Raw genomic sequence first — 21,047 nt, 5'->3', positions numbered from 1 at the left:
AGATTTAGGCCAAAATATTTTACAAAAAACAAGGATGACAACATCCATAAAAGCGAAGCTCTGAAACGGTAGGACAAACGGACATTAACACTTGTATAATGTCAGAACTGAATAAACAGAATGCGAATGTATAAGAGTCAAAGCAAAATTGTAAGTAATTTGTAGAAAAACTGCTTGATACAGTATAATGATTATGGACATACTTACATTTTTAGGACTTGATTATAGAGTTGCTTCGCTTATAATATTGTACTTTGTTGTCCCAGGAATCAGTATACCAAAAATCAGACCATTCGAAAATTAGGTCAACTACAAATTTGTTGTTAAAAATTTAAAAAATATCAACATGTTTAAAATGGACGTACGGACATTCTGGTAATGATTATAGAGTTGCTACGCTTTCCAACTCGTACCTAACTATTACAGGAATCACCATGCAAAATTTGAAATCGATAGGACAATTCTAACATGCCTAAATTAACGAAAAAAGCTATTTAAAAAAAGTAAAAAAATCAACATGTTTAAAATGGACGTACGGACATTTTGGTAATGATTACAGAGTTGCTACGCTTTCTAAATCGTACCTAACTACTAAAGGAATCACCATGCAAAATTTGAAATCGATTGGAAAATTCTAACATGTCTAAATTAACGAAAAAAGCTATCCGTGACGGACGGACGGACGTACGGACGGACCGACCCTAATTATAGAAAAGCTTCGCTTTTAAAAATACCTTGGATCTTAAGTAAATATAACCTTATACCAAATGAATTGTGAATATGAAATTTAAGAAATACTTTTATCTATTATAGCTAAATAGCGACTACGCTTCTAAAAGAGAGATTAATTTTTGAGGGGGGTGGATGGGTTTTATATTATTAGGATTATGAAAATTTTGCTTACTTTAATGAGCATTATGGAATATGGACGCTTTCATCCTTGTATATGTTTTACATATTTTAAAGACTAGAGTTGGCTCGATATAATTATCTCCCTATTGGCTAGTTTTCTATATGCATATCTATTTCTCAATAAATCTATTTTCCTCACCCGGCATTACTATCTAAAAGAAAGTAAATATTCAATAATTTAAATGATTTTAAAAAGATTTTTAAAATTATATTTTTTTTCTTTACATTACCATCACCAAAGGGTTAATGATGATAATTACAATTTTAGTTTAATATTTGAACACACAAAGTGTCGCCACAATCGAATTCTTTTAAAACAGAGTTTTCTTAAATTTATTATATTATAAATTTAAATTTTCTTTTTTATGATTAGAAATTAAATACATCAATATAAGGCAAATAGCAACATGAAATGAAAATAATGAATTTATTTTTAATAAAGTAAAATAATGGGTCTTATCGTTCTAGCCAATGAGAGTTTATTATGGATTATTGGAGCACTATGAGTTATATACATATATTCCTTGGAAAACTTGAGCTCGTTTATAGACATTTATTTCCTATATAGATCTGACATGGATCTTGAAGCAATTAAGCAGGCCGTTTTGTACATGTTAAAAATTGGAAGATTTCATTAAATAAAAGTTATTGCAAATATACTTAGTAAATAAACATATTTTTCGTGCATAATTCATTCGTTCTTTTTATTTAAAAAACGTTTTTAAAATTGAGCAAAGAATTATTTGAAGCTGAAAACTAATAGTTAAATTCCCAATGATTTACAATGAAGCATATTTAAGGCTATTAATTACAATATGTTTTAAACGTTATTTGTATTAAGTATAAGGAAAATAAGGACAAATCGCTTACTATCAGGGAAGGAGGGAAAATTGACAGTAAATTATATTTTTACCCAAAGTTTCATAAACACGATGTTTCATAAACTTTAGAATTTTTAAAAATATTATTTAAGTTGTACAAGCTAACTGAGTCAAACTTTTCTTCTCAAGAATTTAAAATACAGAAATGAAAATTTGTTTATCATAATTGAGGGTATCATCCCTTAAAATCCCTGGCTACTTCCCATCCTTCATAAAGTTTATAAAGCCACTTTAGCTTATAGCTCATTACTATTCAACGAGAATAAAATAGTTCACAAGCAGATCTCAAATCATCAGTTAATTTCAAAGCAACCACTAATGAATTAAGCAGTTTTTTTAATGCAAAATAAATTTGAGTTGTGTCTATCAGGCAAGATTCATATATTTATTGGGGTGAATTATTTATCATTTTCCAGTCTAACTAATATCAAATAAAGCTCCTAGAAGCCAATGACAAAGTGTTGCTTTTACTTAGAATACTGAGCATTGGAAACCTAACCCCCCTCCCCCCTCCAATCGCTTATCATAGAATAAATTTAAAATAACGGAGGAGAGGGAAAGTGTTTTCCCTATGCCTAACAACTGCTGGAGACCCTAAATCCCTGCGGGGCCAATACAATCGGTGTCCTAAAAATCTTGCGCGGTTATCCAGTAACCAATATAAACTAACCTTCCCTGAACTAAAGTAATAACTTATAAATAAACAAAGGAAAAACTGCCCCTTACCAACATTCTAAATTTTTTTCTCAAATATGTGAGGGGAATTTGATGCCCAACTAAGCACCTCAAGGGAAAACGCCGTATCCGTTGGCGCATGTTTGATGAGTCATTAATGGTATATCTTAGTGTATTTTAACATTTTTTGTCAATAACAAAAAAAAATTTGTCTTTAACGAATGAATTGAAAGCTATATGATACTTGATTCTATAAGAGCTTCGCTACTAACATATTTGCATAATACAAATTACACATAAATCCCTTCCTCTGTTGTCTGCGGAAGTTTGGCCTGAAAACCTCCGGCTCTGTTGAAGATTTAGATCTGCCCTCTCCGTTGTCCTGCCAGGTAATTACACCAATATTTTCATTTCAAAATTTTCAAACATTTTTTATATAAGGAAGGGTTGATAAGGTTTTCGTACAAGATTTTTTTGGTTATCTATTCTATGATTTCACTCTTACGCATAAAGTAGTAAGTTTGAGTGGGTAAAGGGTAAAATTAAGAAAGGAAACACTAGAATCTACATTGTGTTGGCTGTTTTATTATAACTCATTGCAGCTAGTATACATGCAACTACAAAAATTCTTTTGTATATTTTAATTAGTTTAACGCTGCAATTCCTCTTTATTTTTGTATTATGTAAAGAAGTTTAAAGAAATATGTAGTACAAAAAATATGTTATTTCTTTTTATTTAAATAAAAATATGATTGGTAACTACCACAGCCCTTTAAATTAAACAAAAGAAATAATAGTTATTTCTCGTATCGTATTATAAACGGCTTTCCGCGGATATAGAATGTACAATTATAAGATTAAAACTAGTTTTTTTAGCCCCGAGGTGCCGGAGGCACCGGCTAAAAAAAACTGGTTTTAATCTTATGATTGTACATTTCTATATTTGTAGAAAACTGGATATAATACGATGCTAGACATAGTTTTTTCGTATGGATGAGAACCGGTTCCTATCCACCGGATTCGAATGAATACGAGAAAAATATTATTATATTCCTTATTATGTATCTGGTAACATTTGCTATGACCGTCTTTTTGTTTTCCAGGCAACATTTCACTTCAATTTTCTTTTTCACTTTCACATAATTTTATTTAATAATAACAATATATTTTATTTTGTTTTATTCACTTAAATCATACAATTAACTATGCACTTATATTTAAATGGTTATTCTTTTACACTAAAATACTTTTCTAAGTTCACCTAAAATGAAAAAAGCTATTGATAAAAGAAAGATCTTGATATGTTTCTTTATTATTATTCTTGAAACTATCATAGGAATTACTTCAAAATTTTGGTTTTATTTTTATCTAAAATTACAAAATTTAACTTTGTGTAATACAAGTATAGAATCTTGAACAATTTACATTTTGAACAAATAATAAAAGTTTCTGTTTCAAATGCTACAAAACATCTAAATCATTTTAGTTGTTTAGAATTTTATTCTAGCCAGGTTTTGTTTGAAAACAGGAATTATAGAATGGAAACATTTAAATGGAAAAATATATAAGAATTGCGAAAATAAAACAGATAAAAAAATAAAGTAAGCAATAGATTCCCAATATGTAGACTGAAAGTTTGATTTTGAATTTAAGTGTAAAGCTTTAGTAAATTAATGTTAAAAAAAAGTTAATTTAGGGTTAAAGTTGAAGAAGAGTTACAAATCCTGAATACTATATTTTGGGGTTATTTGGGGTTGAATTTTTGCATTGTGGTCAGGCATAGGCTAGGTAGAAATTTAATAAAAATATAACATAAAGGTGTTAATTACCCTTAAAATATTGATATTTAGGGACGTGTGAAATTGACTGGAAATTTCAATATTTTGGCCATAAAAAAATATTAAAAAAACAGGTCAGGATTTTATTGCCCCAAATATCCCATTTTTTTAGTTTCCAACCCTTTATTACTAATCTCTAAACTTCTCATGAACATTATGATTTTACAATTTTATTACAAATATTCAAATTACAATTAGGGCAATAAAAATATGAGAGAGATATGAGTATCTGCTTACTATTTAAAAACACCAAATCTCTCCAAGATATATTTAATAATTCAAGTTTTATACAAGTTTGGGTGTCATTATAATTATTCAAATTTTGGTACTTTATTTCTTAATATCTGCGGAAAACTGTCTGTAATAAAATGCAATAGATATGAAAATCATATAAACGCGATTGGGTACCACTATAATTATATAAGATTATGATAATTTAAATTTGAATACTTTATTTTACTTTTAGCACAATATTAGTTTTTAACATCTCAACTATCTTAATATAATTCTATTTAGTTTTAATTTAACCTTTTTCCTGTTATAATTTTGTTGTTTCAAGTTTAAAATCCACGGAAAAATGTCAATAATAGGATGCGATAAATAACTAGTCAACGAAACCCCCTAAAATCCACGGAAAAATGTCTTATTATACAATTCGATATATATGAAATAATGTTGGTTAGCATATTTACATTAAAAAGATTATTATATTTTAAAATCCGTAGTAATCTTATCATCGCAATTATCTATCTAAATATCCGCGGAAAACTGTCTGTCTACAATAGGGAGGGAGGGGAAATTGAGCTGTTAATTACATTAATCTCTCAATCCCCCATCCCCTTAAATAATATGAAAGGGGGGGGGTGGGATTATATCAACAAGGATGACAACATCCATAAAAGCGAAATGGTAGTTCAATTAAACATTAACATAAATGTATAAGTATAAACAAAAAGTATTACATAGTTGCTACTCTTTCTAAATCTAAACAATACTAGTATGCATGAATTAATGGAGCACAGACGGACAAATTATAGAAAAGCTTCGTTTAGCCCCCCTCCCCTCATATATGATGTCTCCCTATGAGAATTTTTTATAAGCGAAGTTTTTCTATAATTAAAGTATAATGTTTCAAGCAAAGCAACTCTATAATCAACTTCAAAAAAATGTAAGTATGTCCAAAACATTATCCTTTATCAAGCAGTTTTTCAACTAATTTATAATTCTTTCTTCAACTTGTATATTGTGATTATTCAGTTCTGACACTATACAAGTGTTAATGTTCGTTTGTCCTACAATTTCAGTGCTTCGCTTATATGGATGTTGTCATCCTTGTTATTAAAGTATTACTATTGGGTTATTTATTAATAAATGGAATAATGAATACACCCCCCCCCCCTTTTTCCTATAACTCTTAAGTTCTATGTATTTGTTCGCTCAATTTTTAACCTCATTTCCTGTATGCATGGCCCTCCTTCAAAACTTTTATTAATAAATGGAATAATTACCCCCCCCCCTTTTTCCTATAACTCTTAAGTTCTATGTACGTTTTCGCTCAATTTTTAACCTCATTTCCTGTACTTTGGTTAAAATGTTTTTTTTTGGGGGAGGGGGGGGGGGGAGGCGGATTATGTGTATCATCATTGGGCCGGTATATGTATTTCACTTAAATATTTAGAGAAATTTATAGAATTTTTCTACCATTAACACAAACCGCGCAATTTCAATTGTTAAAATGTCCGCATTTTTAATTATATAAATTCTTATCTTTTTATATTCACGATGTTTCTTTACTTTATCATTAAGGTCTAATAGAATTAAAAATGAAGTTTTGTAGTCATCCTAATAATTCGCTACTATGGATTTTGTTATCCTTGTTACCTACTAAAATTAATTAATACTAAATTTCACAAAATTCAAAAGTTTATTCAATTTATTTGCATTTTTATATATTTATACACACAAAATAAGATACATTTATTACTTACAAAATTACAAATATACATTTTGCCAGCTTTTAATTTTTATTGACGGAAATAAGTAATGTTCCTTGCAGGAAGACATTTGTTTATGTTTAAAAACATAAGTTCAGAAACTAATGGGGAATTCATTCTTAGCCTTTTTTTGGAGTATAGTAGTTTCAACTGGCTAAAAATGCGTTCCACATTGCTATTAGACACAGGGATGCATACTAAATTGGAAGCCAATTGACGTAAAGCGTGCGGGTATTGGCTGTAATATGGTAGGTTTACAATACAATTGTTAAATATGCGAATAGAGATGGTTTTGCTATTGTTCAACTTTTTAAAGTCAGGTGTGTGGGTGAACTTTGTAAAAATTTGTGCCAATTCGAGCACATACTCCCAAGATCCATCTCTCCATTGTTCTAGCCCCGTAAATATCCTTTCCAGTTTATCATGGCGTCGTTCTTTGTTTGTCTCTGGTTTAGGTTTATCTCTGGTCGCAGCTTGTGCAATTTCAAGTACTTGTAACATCCTGGAACGGGAACTTCCTAAGAATATTGTTTAAAATTAAAAAAATATACAATTGTAATGTCCGTTTGTCATCCTTGTTTAATTAAGTTTGATCTACTAGTTTGACTTTAATCTACTGTTTCAGTGCTTCACTTTGTTGTGTTCCTTGTTTGATTATTATTTTTTTAAATTTTAATTTATTTGCTTTGCTTTTATAGATGTTGTCATCCTTGTTTAAGTAACTTGTTAACAAAAATTATTACCTATTGTCAAAGCTTTCTCTTTTTCTGGTGCTACCCCGGCAGCTTTCTCTTTTTCTGGTTCTACCCCAGCAGCTTGCTCTTTTTCTGGTTCTACCCCGGCAGCCGTCTCTTTTTCTTGTTCTACCCCGGCAGCTTTCTCTTTTTCTGGTTCTACGCCGGCAGCAAGATCTGATTCTGTTACTGTATCTTCAAGGTCTGGAGCAGGGACTGCCATCTGTATCTCAACAAACCTTCTGGCAAGCAGTTTACATGCCAGGTATCCTGCTCCTAAAACTTCCTTTGCTATTTCTTGTGTCACCAAGGAAGTTGGGTGTGGAATCTTGTTCAGTATGATCCCGGTGAAGTACATCTTTGTGTAGGGGTGTAAGAAGATAACGGCCCTCCAACCTAGAAATAAAGTATATCTTACATTTATATAACAGTTATTTTCATGTATAATATTAAAATACTCCCACCCCACCCCATAATACAATGGTTAAAAAATTGATTTACATTCTCCAATCAAGATAAACAATATTAACCCTCATCAATTAAAAAATGAAAGAACGTATTTTCAATCACTAAATACTATTATAATTTACAGTCCAATGTCCCCCTCCCTCCCTGATTAATGGTTCGATATGGATAAACTTTAATTACTATCATGTACTTGGTGAACATTCCCTTCCACATTTTAATTACATTTTAAATCATGAAAACCGCTTATTACATGCATATTATGGCAGGAGATAAATAGTCGTCATTTTAGGTTGCTTTAACGGACATAATTTATTTGTTAGTTCGTTTACCTAGTAGAAGGGGATTGGACAGGTTAAAGGGGCTGGATAGGGGTGTCGTTATATTAGCCTGCTACAAGTTTCACTTCTTACAAATTTCTCATAATTGAAAAAACAACATGTCTTGAATCAAATTGTTATTTTGTCTTTTTGTGTAAGTAACAGTAAGTGAACGTGATTATATACAGAAGTGAATGCACACTCATCTATAATACAACATTTCAAATCAAGTCCAAAATTAAAGAACCCCAACACTAAGAAAATAGGCGAAAACCAGTCTTATTATTTTATAAAGGCAGAACTCAGTCAGTCTAATGGATACTCAGAGATTTAGCTTTTAAAGACCCTAAAAATAAACATGACTAAAATAAAATTCATAAAATATTTTAATATGTATGGATGTTGTCATTCTTGTCAGTAATATGTTAGTATGTATGGACTCAATTGTATATAAACTTTGACGTATAGGTATAATTTTGTCAAAAATAATACATTTATATTATGCTTAAATTACCATAAGTTTTGGTATCTTTAAAAAAATATAATAGTTAAGAAGACAATCGATTGCATCGTATTACAGACAGTTAAGACTGCATGAGTCATACAGGGTGTCCCTCGTAAACTGGTTTTTTTGAAACGCGTATTACTCCCTTAATATTTGAGCTATCTTAGTAAAATAAAAAATATTTGGCAGCCTACTACTGACCATTTAATGATATAGTGATGAAAAATCCGCAAAGTTAAAAGAAAAAAATCTACAAGTTAATACATAACATGCTGATTTTAGTGAATATAAGACTAATCCACAAGAAAAATATGCCTTAGTTGACTTTAAAAGCAGCTGGTGGTCAAACGGTGGATCACAAAGACTTACTCCAGACATTATAAGAACGGGCATTGTAGTCTAATTAAAATATCTGGTATATTTCAGGTTCTTGTGTGCATTTGAAGCGAGCTCACATGAAAAATTAACAAAGAAGATCAATATTATGCCTATTTTTACATATTGTTTACTTATATTACACTTCAGATTCTTAAATATTGAGAATTTCTGGTATTTTATGTCAAGTCTGTTCTATTTTTGTGCTTAGAAAGTCTGAGCGACCAGCTGTTTGGACCCTAACTAATCTTAAAGTTCACAAAGCAAATATTTTTTTGTGGGTTAGTCTATATTCAATAAAATGAACCTCTTATGTAATACCTCGTAGATTTTTTCCTGTTTATTTTGTGGATTTTTCATCATTACTCCATAAAATGGTCAGTAGTAGGCTGCCAAATACTTTTTATTTTACTAAGATAGCTCAAATATTAAGGTAGTAATAAGCATTTAAAAAAAAACCAGTTTATGAGGGACACCCTGTATTTTGGTATGTATGGATGTTGTCATTATTGTTTTAAAACTTTTATTCAAGAGATAAGACAATGGACGATAAATTGATGTATATATAATTATCGCATCGATTTCTTGTTATGAAGGTTTTGTGATTAATTTTGGAAATAGATTTCAATTTTCAATTCATATTAAAGTCATAAAAATTCCGTGAGCTCGTAAAATTCCCCCCTTCCCCCCACGTAACGAAAAATGACCAACTCCAGAAATTAAAAAATTTGTTTATTATTTTATTACCTTTAGTGACCAGAAATATGAGTATTTTCTTCCAATATTAATATGGAAAATATAATAAAATAATAAACCCTTTCTTTTTGAACACAATTATGAATTTAGGTGTTAATTAATAGTTCCTTTGTGAACAAAAAATTTAATATTTAAACCCATTAAATTTATTGATATTTGTGTTCAAATAGGGGCTGACCACCAATTTTTTCAATTTTATTAAAAATATTGCTACCTAGCCTATGCCTGATTGTGGTCATATCTCGACCATTGCCATGATGACCTAAAACCTGCCCTTAAACAAAAACAAACCTAAGCTTCGAAGAATAGGATACCGCCATAGGTTTACAATTGCTGATATTTATAAATAAAGGAACAAAGCTTTTCTGTAATTTTTACTTTAGATTTCAACAAAGAAACCCTGAATATAAAATACAATTTTTCAAAATAAAAATTCTTCCTTGTTGAGATTCAGCACTGTGCACTATTGTATTCCAATTTCATTAAATTCTGTTATAGCAAACAAAACTGAGATAAAAAGTAAAAGATTTTTCTTTTTTGTTTGTTTTTCTTTACAACTACTATTTTGATTCAGTCTATATACAAAGCAATGCTGAAAACAAGAAGAAAAGCATGACTTTTCTATCATCTTACAAAATAACAATTTATTCAAAAAGCCTTTAAAAATGCCTTAACAGGATTCAACTTAATCTAATTTTCATAATTTTTTTCTTTTGTTAGAACTTGTTATTTTTCTATCAAGTTATGTATAATTAAAATACTCTAAAGGAAGAGAATATCAGAGGTCAAATTACCCCATTTTACCCATTATGACCTTATTTGAGTCTAATTTAACACCTTACCTCCCTCAATTTGAGTTTTATTTTATTTTTTCACAGAGAAAATCTTGCAGCATAGTTAAGCCTTGCACTATTAACAACACTGCTTTGAGACAATTTTACGCAGAAATAGTTCAGAAATTAATAAATGACCTTATGTTATTTGGCGAAAATGAAATGTTTTAAAACATTAAATTAGTTAATACCTAATAATTTTTCAGTTACTTTTAAATTATTTAAACTGCACTTTGGTGCAACTCAAGAAAAAAAATGATACAACTATGTTGATGGTTTCTGAAAAGTAAAATGAGGCTTTTTGGGTCAATGGACTTATTTTTTAATCACTTAAACCTAATGCATTGTTGTTGTTTTTTTTATAAAACATTGCAAAAGTATTATATAGGAAGCTTTTTTATAGCACTTTTTTCGATTTTAGTATATTCATATAAATTTGGCTAAAAAACTCAAATATGTGCATGGGGGGCTCAAAACCAGAATTTGCTATATTATGTTTGTAATGAATCAAAAATCTTTTTCCTAGTCCGTTGCGAAACTATACTTACAAAGTTGGCAATGATGTCACCTCTCAATAATTTAATTTGCTGAGTAATCTTACTTCTATTAAATATTAATCTTCCTTAATTGAAGATAAAGTTTGCTTAATTCTTTAATTTTATTCCAGCTGTAACCAAAAACTGAATTCAAAAATATATTTGGTCATTTTAACCAGTGTTGCGGAGCCGGAGCCGGGAGCCGTGGAGCCGCCATATTTTGCAGGAGCCGTAATTTTCGTTAAAAACAACTCCGGCTCCGGACTAGATAAATAAAGAGATTTTTTATAAATTATAATTTGGTAACTCTGTTCTGTCATGTGCAAATGCCCTTTTTAAGTTTTTCAAGTCCATTTTTATCAAAAATTGAACTTTTAAAACCTTCAAAAGTCAAAAATAAAAAAATAATTGATTTTAGGTCGGAGCCGGAGCTGAAGCCGGAGCCGCACCAAAATCAAACGGCTCCGCAACGCTGATTTTAACTGTTTTTTTTTTTTTTTGGGGGGGGGGGGTTTATCTTAGTCGTACTGATAACATTGTTATCGCCCCTCCCCCCTAATCTTATTTTTAATTTATTTTGCTTGTTGGATGTACCTTATCCCTGTATAACTGCTGCTATAAAGTTGATATGAAAACTAAAATTTGGAATGAAAGTTGAGTAGGCGAGAACAGGATTAAAATTGTCTGTCAGCTTTCTAGATTATCTTGCAGTAAACTGACAGCTTAGCATCTTAAATTATATAAAAATATTTATATTTTAGCCAAAACAACAACATTTTTGAATACATAAGGATGATTATGTTTACAACTGGGTAAGATTTCAGCAATAATTATACAATTTTTGCAATAAGAATTTTACTGAAAATTTAATTATTATGTTTAATTCATAATACATAGCTACTCTCCAAGTCTGATGTGTTAGTTGTTGATCAAAAGGTGGACAAAGGTAAATCCTTTGCTTTGAATATTGAATAGACTAATACAATAAGGTAAAATGACTTTTAAAGATAATTTTTACTTTAATATTATTTTCCTTAAAAAACTGTTAAAAATATGTGACCTTAGTTTACCAAATATTAAATCTTGTAGATTTTATGTAAACAAACATTACCGAGAAAAAGGTTATTTCAGTAAGGAGGTTGAAGACAATTTATTAAATCGTTCTCTTTAAATTGTAAAGGATAAATAATATTTCAAGACTAATGGTAAAGCAACATACTCCAAAAATAATGACCATTAGAGATATTCCTAAAAAAGTAGAGATCAATTGGTCCTGAGGTTTCAATATTCTAGACGGAAATTTATGATTTTCTGATTACCAAATTTTTTTTCTTCAAAAAAATACAAGGTAATAATTTATCAATATTTAAAAAATAGTATTTTTTTCCCTCCCTACTAAAGTCTCCTTCTAAAAGTAAAGTACATAAATATTTGAACTATTTCAGATAAAAGTTTGTAGAGAGGTTAAATTGATTTAAGATTGCAGTACTTGCAAATAAGAGAAAATCCAAAAGTTTTATAAATAATCTAGTAAAATATAAGTTAGTGCAATTAAGGTGTTTTTATATCCTTTTTATTTTAAAAGAAATTACATTGTTTGTCATTGTGTTTACAAATTATGCTGGATGCACAACGACCTTATTGTGAAACGATTTAGAAACACAACCCCCAAATTTATGTTAAAATAACTTTTTAAAGAATATGATTAAAATATTGAAGCACCTTATTAAAAACTAACGGTTACGCCCCTAGAGGCCTCTAGGGCCACATAAAATGTTTCCTTTTTAATTTATGTTAAGAACAGCTGGTTACCAAAATATTCACTTGGATGCACTTTTTATTTATTTTTGGCAATTTCTCCTTGGAGGGTGGTTGTACCTTCCCCCCCATATAGCTATAAACCTTCCCCGGACCTATGAAAACCTACACTGTAGAGGAGAACCATATAGGTTCAGTGGTTACCTTAAATACAGATATACAGACATATTTTTACTTAATCATAATGATATGGACAAAAAATTTAAACCACCGCTTGACACAATATATTTTTCAATTGTTTTACTTATCATAATTAAATCATTCACCTTCGTTGCCAAGAATTTTCCTACCTAAACTTTGCTCTAGAGAGATGTGTTTATATACATATACATATTATTATCTTTGGCAAACAGCACTAAAAGTTTGACTAAATAAACAAAGAAGTGTACGTATCCCTTGGTATACCCCAACCACGTGTCAAATCAGGAGTACTATACAGCTACGAAAACTTGTTTCTAACTACTGTACAATAAAGGATTATTCTCAAAAATATTATAAATTGAGATTTTTTTGTAGCGAAGCTACTTTATTCTTTGCATATTTTTCTTGTCTGTTGGTCCTTATACTACTTATTGTCTAATACTGTAGATAAAATAGATAAAAGATAGTCAAAACTTTAATAGTGTAGATACTGAAATAATATACTCAAAAAAATATCCTTTTATACAAACTTATTATCCATAACAAAAATGATTTAATCATGGGGATAAAGTTCTTTGGCGTTTATTATAAAGATTTGTAAGAAAGGATAACAACAATTTATTTTTTGTAAATCACTCTTTACACAATACAACTTGAATTTATTCTATTACATGAAACTCAAGAGTTTACAATTGGAAATAAAATTAGAAAATAAATGAATCTATTAAGGAAAATTAAGTTAAACAAACAAACAGACCAACACAGAATATATGATACCTTTACAATAACAAAAAAACAGTAACAAGCTGTTTTCACTCCACAGGGGGAGCATAGGCCGCTGACAATTTGTCAGTGTTTCTGTAACAATGGGCTTTTTTATGGATATGGGATAGGGTTGTCAGCCCTAAGCCCTTTGATTGCGGTGTAAAGCATCCATTTGCCCATCAGACAACCAACCCTTTGATTGCACGACCTTTGTATGAGAAGTCCTAATTGATCATGGTAGTGAGTTGCGCCTGTTTTGGGGCCAAGGCATTCCATCATACTCTAACTATTTATGTCGCGCACCTGACATAGCAGCAGTAGAAACCATTTTTAACGTCTTTAGTTATGACGCGGTGTCGAACCGAGATTCGAACCTATCACCGTCCCGACGACGAGCGGATGCGCTACGTGTAGAGCCACGGTCGCGGGTTTATTTTCAGCAATAGTTGGTATAAATTGTAGAATACTGGGAGAATTTTGACGTTTCTAAAGTTTGAATCTGAGTATAACATTTGTTATGCAAATGTTAATAATTTAGAGTGGTTGGTTTCCGATGATTTTCAAGTTACATTTCTAATTAATTACTACACTCTCACAGACAAGTTCGTGGTAAAGTTAAAAATAGATTCAAATATCCTGCTTGTTATGTACAGCTATCCAGTCTGTTGGATAGGTTATCTAACTTTAAATTATTAATGACAAAATCACAATGAAAAAAAATCGTATGAGTGATTTTAAACATTATTTAACTTACAGAAAACCGCGAAAGCACCTTTTTTTGTATAATGGAGACTTATGGTTATTAGGCTATACAAATTTGAAAGAATTTTAATGAATATAATAGATTTGAAATCTGCATAAAATTTTAAGGAATATTTATAAAATTCGTTTTTTGTATAATTCTTTATCTATAAGCGCAAATACAAATTAAGTTAAATAATTTTGACATCTGTGATTGGTTGATTGAAAACTATCTGCGCCCTGATTGGAGAAGCTTAAGTGACGTACATCATTCAACCAATTAGAGCGCAGGTAGTTTCCAATCCACCTATCCTATTGGTCAAAATTTATTAACTTAAATTGGATTTGCGCTTTTAAATAATGAATTATAAAAAAAACGAATTTATAAAAAAAAATCCTTAAAATTTTATGCAGATTTCAAATCTATTATATTCATAAAATTCTTTCCAATTTTTATAGCTTAATGATTATATATCATCACCAAGAACTTATCGAGCGTGCACACATACAGAACAGTAATACAAAAAATAGCACGGGAAAAAAGATAAATAACAAAATTGGAAAATGATAGATTCGATTAGAAGGGGGGGGAGACTGGAGTGCAGGTATTACCCCCTGAAAGAAGATATTTGTCAAATGGGGGTTTTATCCCAAAAAAACGTTAAGTTGGGGTTATTACCTCTACTATGTTACCCCTGGGTTAAACATTTAAGATTTGGGGTGTATTTTATCCCTCCCCCCCCCCCCCTCAAAAAAGGAGGCTTAAAAGTCTTTGGACAGATTTTTAAATATTTCATTTTTATGAAACTATTGGTAACTATTTTTCTTTGTTGATACTAAATTATCCATACATAACTACCAATACAAATCAGCTAGATACAAGAATAGATAAATGTGTAGTGGGCAACCTGCTGCAAACTAAATCTAAAGGAAGGTTTTTTAGTATTGGACCCTTTTTAGTTTAGAATGACTTTAGAAATGGTTTTATTGGGCCAATACAACGTATGTCCTGGTATTAGATTTTGAGTTTGTTTCAAACATTGACTTTTTAAAAGCGAAGCTTTTCTATAATTAGGGTCGGTCCGTCCGTACGTCCGTCCGTCCGAGATAGATAGCTTTTATTCGTTAATTTAGGCATGTTAGAATTGTCCTATCGATTTCAAACTTTGCATGATAATTCCTGTAGTAGTTAGGTACGATTTAGAAAGCATAGCAACTCTATAATCATTACCAGAATGTCCGTACGTCCATTTTAAATTTGTTGATTTTTCTACTTTTTTAACAACAAATTTTTATGTGATCTAATCATCCGTTTGATCTGATTTTTGGTATATTGATTCCTGGGACAACAAAGAACAATATCATAAGCGAAGCAACTCTGTAATCAAGTCCTAAAAATGTAAGTATGTCCATAAACATTATCCTGTATCAAGCAGTTTTTCAACAAATTTATTTACAATTGCTTGGACTCTTATAGTTTTATATTCTGATTATTCAGTTCAGACACTATACTAGTTTTAATGTCCGTTTGTCCTACCTTTTCAGTGCTTCGCTTTTATGGATGTTGTCATCCTTGTTTTATTTATTTTTGGATGCTAAGGTTAACCTTAAAAACTTTAATTACTTGAAAGAAAGGTCAAAAAATTTATTACAAAAAATAAAATATATTTGGAAAAAAAAGGGTAATTTTAGTTTATATTTATGAAATTAGAATCTTATTTGGATATAGTTTTACACTCCGAATACAGAATGATCTACATAAGATCCTGCATACACTTCATCTAATTATTGGAATAAATAGTTTAGTTAAACATCAAGGAAAACGAAGCTGGCTATAAACTAATATAAATAGAGACAGCTATATTATAGGGTTGCAGAAATGCTAAGATTGTGTTTTTTTTTGTAAATTGTGCTGAGCTGGATCTTTAAATCATTTAGTGGTGTGTTGAGCCAGATCTGCCTCGAGGTGATCCAGAGGTGAGCCACAGCTACTGTTAAAAAAATTAATCTTTAAAAGATTTATGGCTCGGTGTGGTCAGATCGCTAGCGACACTCAATAAAATATCGATCTTTCATACATTTCATACATAACAATATATAATTTATTCAATTAATAATTATAAAAATGTTTTCACTACAGTTTTACGATAAAATATTAAAATTAATTGAAAAAATATTAAATACGGATCACTTCCCGGCTCGGTGGCATTACAACACGAGTGTTGCCGGTGAGCCGTAGGCGAGCTGCTTAGTGAGCCAGACCACCAACGCAATTTCGATTTAAAGATTGATATGAGGTGAGCCACTTTCAAAATCAGCTCGCTTTCGGATAGGCTCGGGCAAATTGGTGATTTATAGATCCAGCTCTGGTAAGTGTGTCGACAAACCGTCTGTAAATTGGAAGAGTTACAAATGTAATCTAAGCTCTACTGTCACTTTGCAGTTTCTCTTTATGCAACCTACATTATCAACGCAGTTTCATTGCATCATCATAGACATTATTACTATTTTACAGATGATTGTTAAGTTCAATCTAAGCACTGTTGGTTTGGTTCATATAAAAATAAAACAAGATAACAAAGGTCAATTTGAAAATTTAGAGAAAGAAGCCTCATAGTCTGTCAGTCTGTAAATCAAAGACCGCCAGATGAAACTTTGTTTAAATATTAACACGGCCACTAACATCTACTCATTTCCTCATTTTTCCTCCTACATGCTTAGTCTTTCTTCTTGCACATAGGCTGCGCTAACAATAAATGTTGTCGCCCTTGTTTTATTATTAAACATTATATAATTTTTCTCAATATGATACATGTATAAAATAAATATTTTTTTTAATTGGATAAGTCTTTAAGAGGATAAAAAATGTGTTTATTCAATAGAAAAATTGAAAAATACCAGAACATTGTAGTCCATTGAAAGAAAAATACGAAATTTATGCTTGACTTTCACATCATAACTTTGTGTCTTAGCCTCTCTGTGGTCGGCCATTCAGTGTTTTATACGTTATAATTCATCACTCAAAGACAAGTAGATGATGTCACAATAATTGTGAAATATCTACGCAGAATAATATGGCAGGCACTTTATTGTTTTCTTTTGTTGAGATGTTTATCTAGAATTACATAGAGTTGTCTTTACTATTCTGCACTGCAACAGGATAGAGGACAGATATTTACAGATTTTAATAGACTTTAATTCGCATTCTTAATTTATAAAAAAAAAATTAGGGAAGCTATGATTAGATGTTAGATTTTTGAAAAATTAAAGTAAATTGACTTTAATAAAATTTGCATGTATTTTGAACACCAAAATAGGTCTGTACATAAATAAATGCTATGTAACTATCCCTGTTTCCAAATGCAATTTTGTACCTTAACCTTTTGCACAATTTTATTGCCTTTATGAAATATTTCTGCAGCAAGTATAAAAATCACTGCCATTTTTTTGCGGTAAAATATTTTTTTTACATGTAACCATAAAATATCATCCTTTTCAAATTGTGAATCAAAAAAAGAAGAAATATATATTTAGAAGGTAAATAGTAGGGTCAATTTAGACCTTTTATTAAGGCTTTTGGAAAATTATGTATCGCATCGTATTACAGACAATTTATAACGAGTATAGAAATAAAAAGCAATAACATTTTTGTTACCCCAGGCCCCTCGGGACTAACAAAACTGGTGTTAATATTATGTCTTTTTTATTTTAAAATCCGCGGAAGGCTGTCCTTAACAAGATGCGATAAATAACTATTCTTATTCATAAAAGTAGCTTAATTTGTTTGTGTCTCTCTGTATTTTTATCCAGTAAGGTATGTAATTCACTGAAACGGTAGGACAAACGGACATTAACACTTATATAGTGTCTAAACTGAATAATCAGAATATAAAAGTATAAGAGTTTAAGCAAAATTGTAAGTAAATTTGTTTTGAAAAACTGCTTGATACAGGATAATGTTTATGGACATACTTACATTTTTAGGACTTGATTATAGAGTTGCTTCGCTTATAATATTGTTCTTTGTTGTCCCAGGAATCAATATACCAAAAATCAGATCAATCGGATAATTAGATCTCATAAAAATTTGTTGTTAAAAAAGTAGAAAAATAAACATGTTTAAAATGGACATACGGACATTATGGTAATGATTATAGAGTTGCTACGCTTTCTAAATCGTACGTAACTACTGCAGGAATCACCATACAAAGTTTGAAATCGATAAGACAATTCTAACATGTCTAAATTAACGAAAAAAGCTATCCGTTACGGACGGACGGACGGACCGACCCTAATTATAGAAAAGCTTCGCTTTTAAAAATTAATATGATAATCAAAAGTATCCTTAGAAATAACTCGATTTCTACTTTTTTAATCTCAATAATTAATATACAACTTTTTATGAGTTGCTGTCAAAAACAAAATAAAAACTGATATAATAATAGAATGATAATCATTTAAAATGTATTTATTTTATAAAAAACGTATGACGTTTAATGTTGTATTATATAACGATATTATATTTAACCTCTTAAAATAAAATTCAAGTATGAGGCTAACATCTAATTTACATTTAACTTAATTAGTATCCTTTAAAATTAGTAAATTAGATAAAAATTTTGTTTTTGTTTTTTAATCTTTACAAATAAAACAAAAATTTAATCTTTTTTGAATATTAAAATATAAATTTTCACAAACATCTTTCTTTTATCAATAGCTAACCGTCTATTTAACTTAGTGAAAAACACTTAATAAATTTGTGTCGGAGTATAGAATATATAGTCACACATCCACACTCACTCTCTCGGAGAAGTTCTCGTCTCTGAGAAACTCTCAATACTGTATCTTATTCCACGATGGATCCAAAACCAACACTCTCACAAACATTCTAAAGAACACACGAACATTTTTACGTTTTAAGCAAATACACACACAAATACACTAAATCTTACACATAAATACTCTAAAATATACACACACGCACACAAAAGCACACACTAAAAGAGACTAACTTTGGAAAATAGTAAAAGCCACAAGAAAAACTATTTTGTCTACCTTTATAGTGGGATAAAATTTAAAGTTAACTTCCTTGTTACTATGAACATAGATTTTGATAAATTGATTCTAGTTCTAAACCTTTTACCATCAGAGCATTATCAGAATTCCTGGAACGTATTGTTAAAGGCAAATATCAGGTCTTATGGTCTGACTAAATGTATATCAATCTATCTTTATTAGAAACCTTGTGATAAGGCTAAACTGGACATTTAAGACTAAAATTGCGCATAGTATAATGTGGTACATTAAAAGTAAATCAAATCTACAAGTCCTAAAAGAATTAATAGTTATAAATGTACCTAAAGATAGTAGAAATATAATTGTATAAATGTATAACACAGGGCACTAGCAACCTATGCTTTAAAACAATCCAGGCAAATTTGTATGCGCAATTTTACCTAAATGTTTTCCATCTATTTTGCATTGTCAATTTTTTTTCAATTTGAGTGTTATGATCGTATGGGGTATTTAAGATATCCCGGATTTAAGAAAGCTTTATAAATCTTAATTATTTAAAGGAGAAGCGTTATATATTTATGGCCAGGAAAAAGTCTCATCTAAGCTGTGTTGGCCCAATCAATCAGCTGCCATAGACATTTCAGGATTTAGAAAGAAAATATTCTCTTACTATACCTCTCATTTTCCTCTTTTGTATAATATACAGTTAAAATAAATAAATTAAGACATGAAATAATAAAACTATTTTTTGTTGTTATAAATTTCCTATGTAAAGACAATAAAAGAGTTAAATTAGAGTGTAGCCAACAGCTCTATATTACCTCTTTAATTCTTTATTTGGCTGGACAACATTTAAGAGTTAAAAAAGAGCAAAATAAAACAATGTCTGTCTGACTATCTGTTCGATCTCTTTAGGCTTTGTCACTATGTAGCATTTTTATCCCACACCCCCCAACCACCACAAAAATAAATCTTATAAAGTTAGGAATACTTTGGTTTGAAGAGAATTATTATATACCTTCCATGGAAGTTTGCCTTTTTGTTGTGGTTAGTTTGTTTATTATTCTTAAGATGTTCCTCTTCATAATCTAGAATGCATTTCCATGCAATTCAGAGATTTATTAAGCAGTAAAAATCAGAGAAAATATGCCAAAAAAATATGTTTATAAGGTTTAATCATAGAAAATATATTTGGAAACATTAAATAGTTGAAATCTATGAAGATGATATGCTGATTTTACTTTTTTTTTAAATATCTTAAAATGGTGTGAGGGTTCATTCAAGTTTTCCTATAACCATGACCCCATGCAAAACATACATGATAACTATACCCTTCCTTAGTCATGAATTATTTATAAGGGTTAGAAAAATAAATAAGTATTTTTATGCCAAATTTAAGGTAAAAGTAACAGGATGTTTGTCTGTCTGTCTGTTTGTAACTAAGAATCGCTAACCACCAAACCGTTATGGTTATAATTTATGACGATGCTTCTCATAGTTGCTGGAAAACTACCTTTGGAGAGGGTACCTCAACCCTCCAAGGCAAATAAACCCTTGAAAATAATACCCTCCCCCTCAACAAAAATGAAAAATACTATTGTATCTTTTAAATTGATTAAAACAGGTAAAAAAATTTGTATTATCCTACAATTTTGGACATATTTATTAAATTCCAACCTTTTTAAATACTATCCATGAGTATTGCTTGCCTGTTACCCATCTATACCTAATACCTTTGCAAT

The 21,047-nt window shown here is 30.0% G+C and overlaps 2 protein-coding genes across 3 annotated transcripts in view; both read right to left on the bottom strand.

Annotated features, from left to right (window-relative positions):
- Positions 1-21,047, bottom strand: part of LOC145323275 (3',5'-cyclic-AMP phosphodiesterase 4C-like) — a 325,817-nt gene that overhangs the window by 239,575 nt on the left and 65,195 nt on the right. The window lies entirely within an intron of this gene.
- Positions 6,212-7,461, bottom strand: LOC145312020 (uncharacterized). The gene is made up of 2 exons (XM_080151152.1): positions 7,044-7,461; positions 6,212-6,818 (listed from the first exon to the last, which is right to left on the bottom strand). Exons 1-2 carry the CDS (start codon positions 7,390-7,392, stop codon positions 6,331-6,333), a joined length of 837 nt encoding a protein of 278 aa, XP_080007278.1. The 5' UTR covers positions 7,393-7,461; the 3' UTR covers positions 6,212-6,330.

Source organism: Acartia tonsa, chromosome 1 (assembly GCF_053477335.1).
Source record: "Acartia tonsa isolate MP-2025a chromosome 1, ASM5347733v1, whole genome shotgun sequence".
Lineage (NCBI taxonomy): Eukaryota > Metazoa > Arthropoda > Copepoda > Calanoida > Acartiidae > Acartia > Acartia tonsa.
Note: the sequence above shows the minus strand (reverse complement) of the source record. Positions and strands in the feature narration are given on the sequence as shown.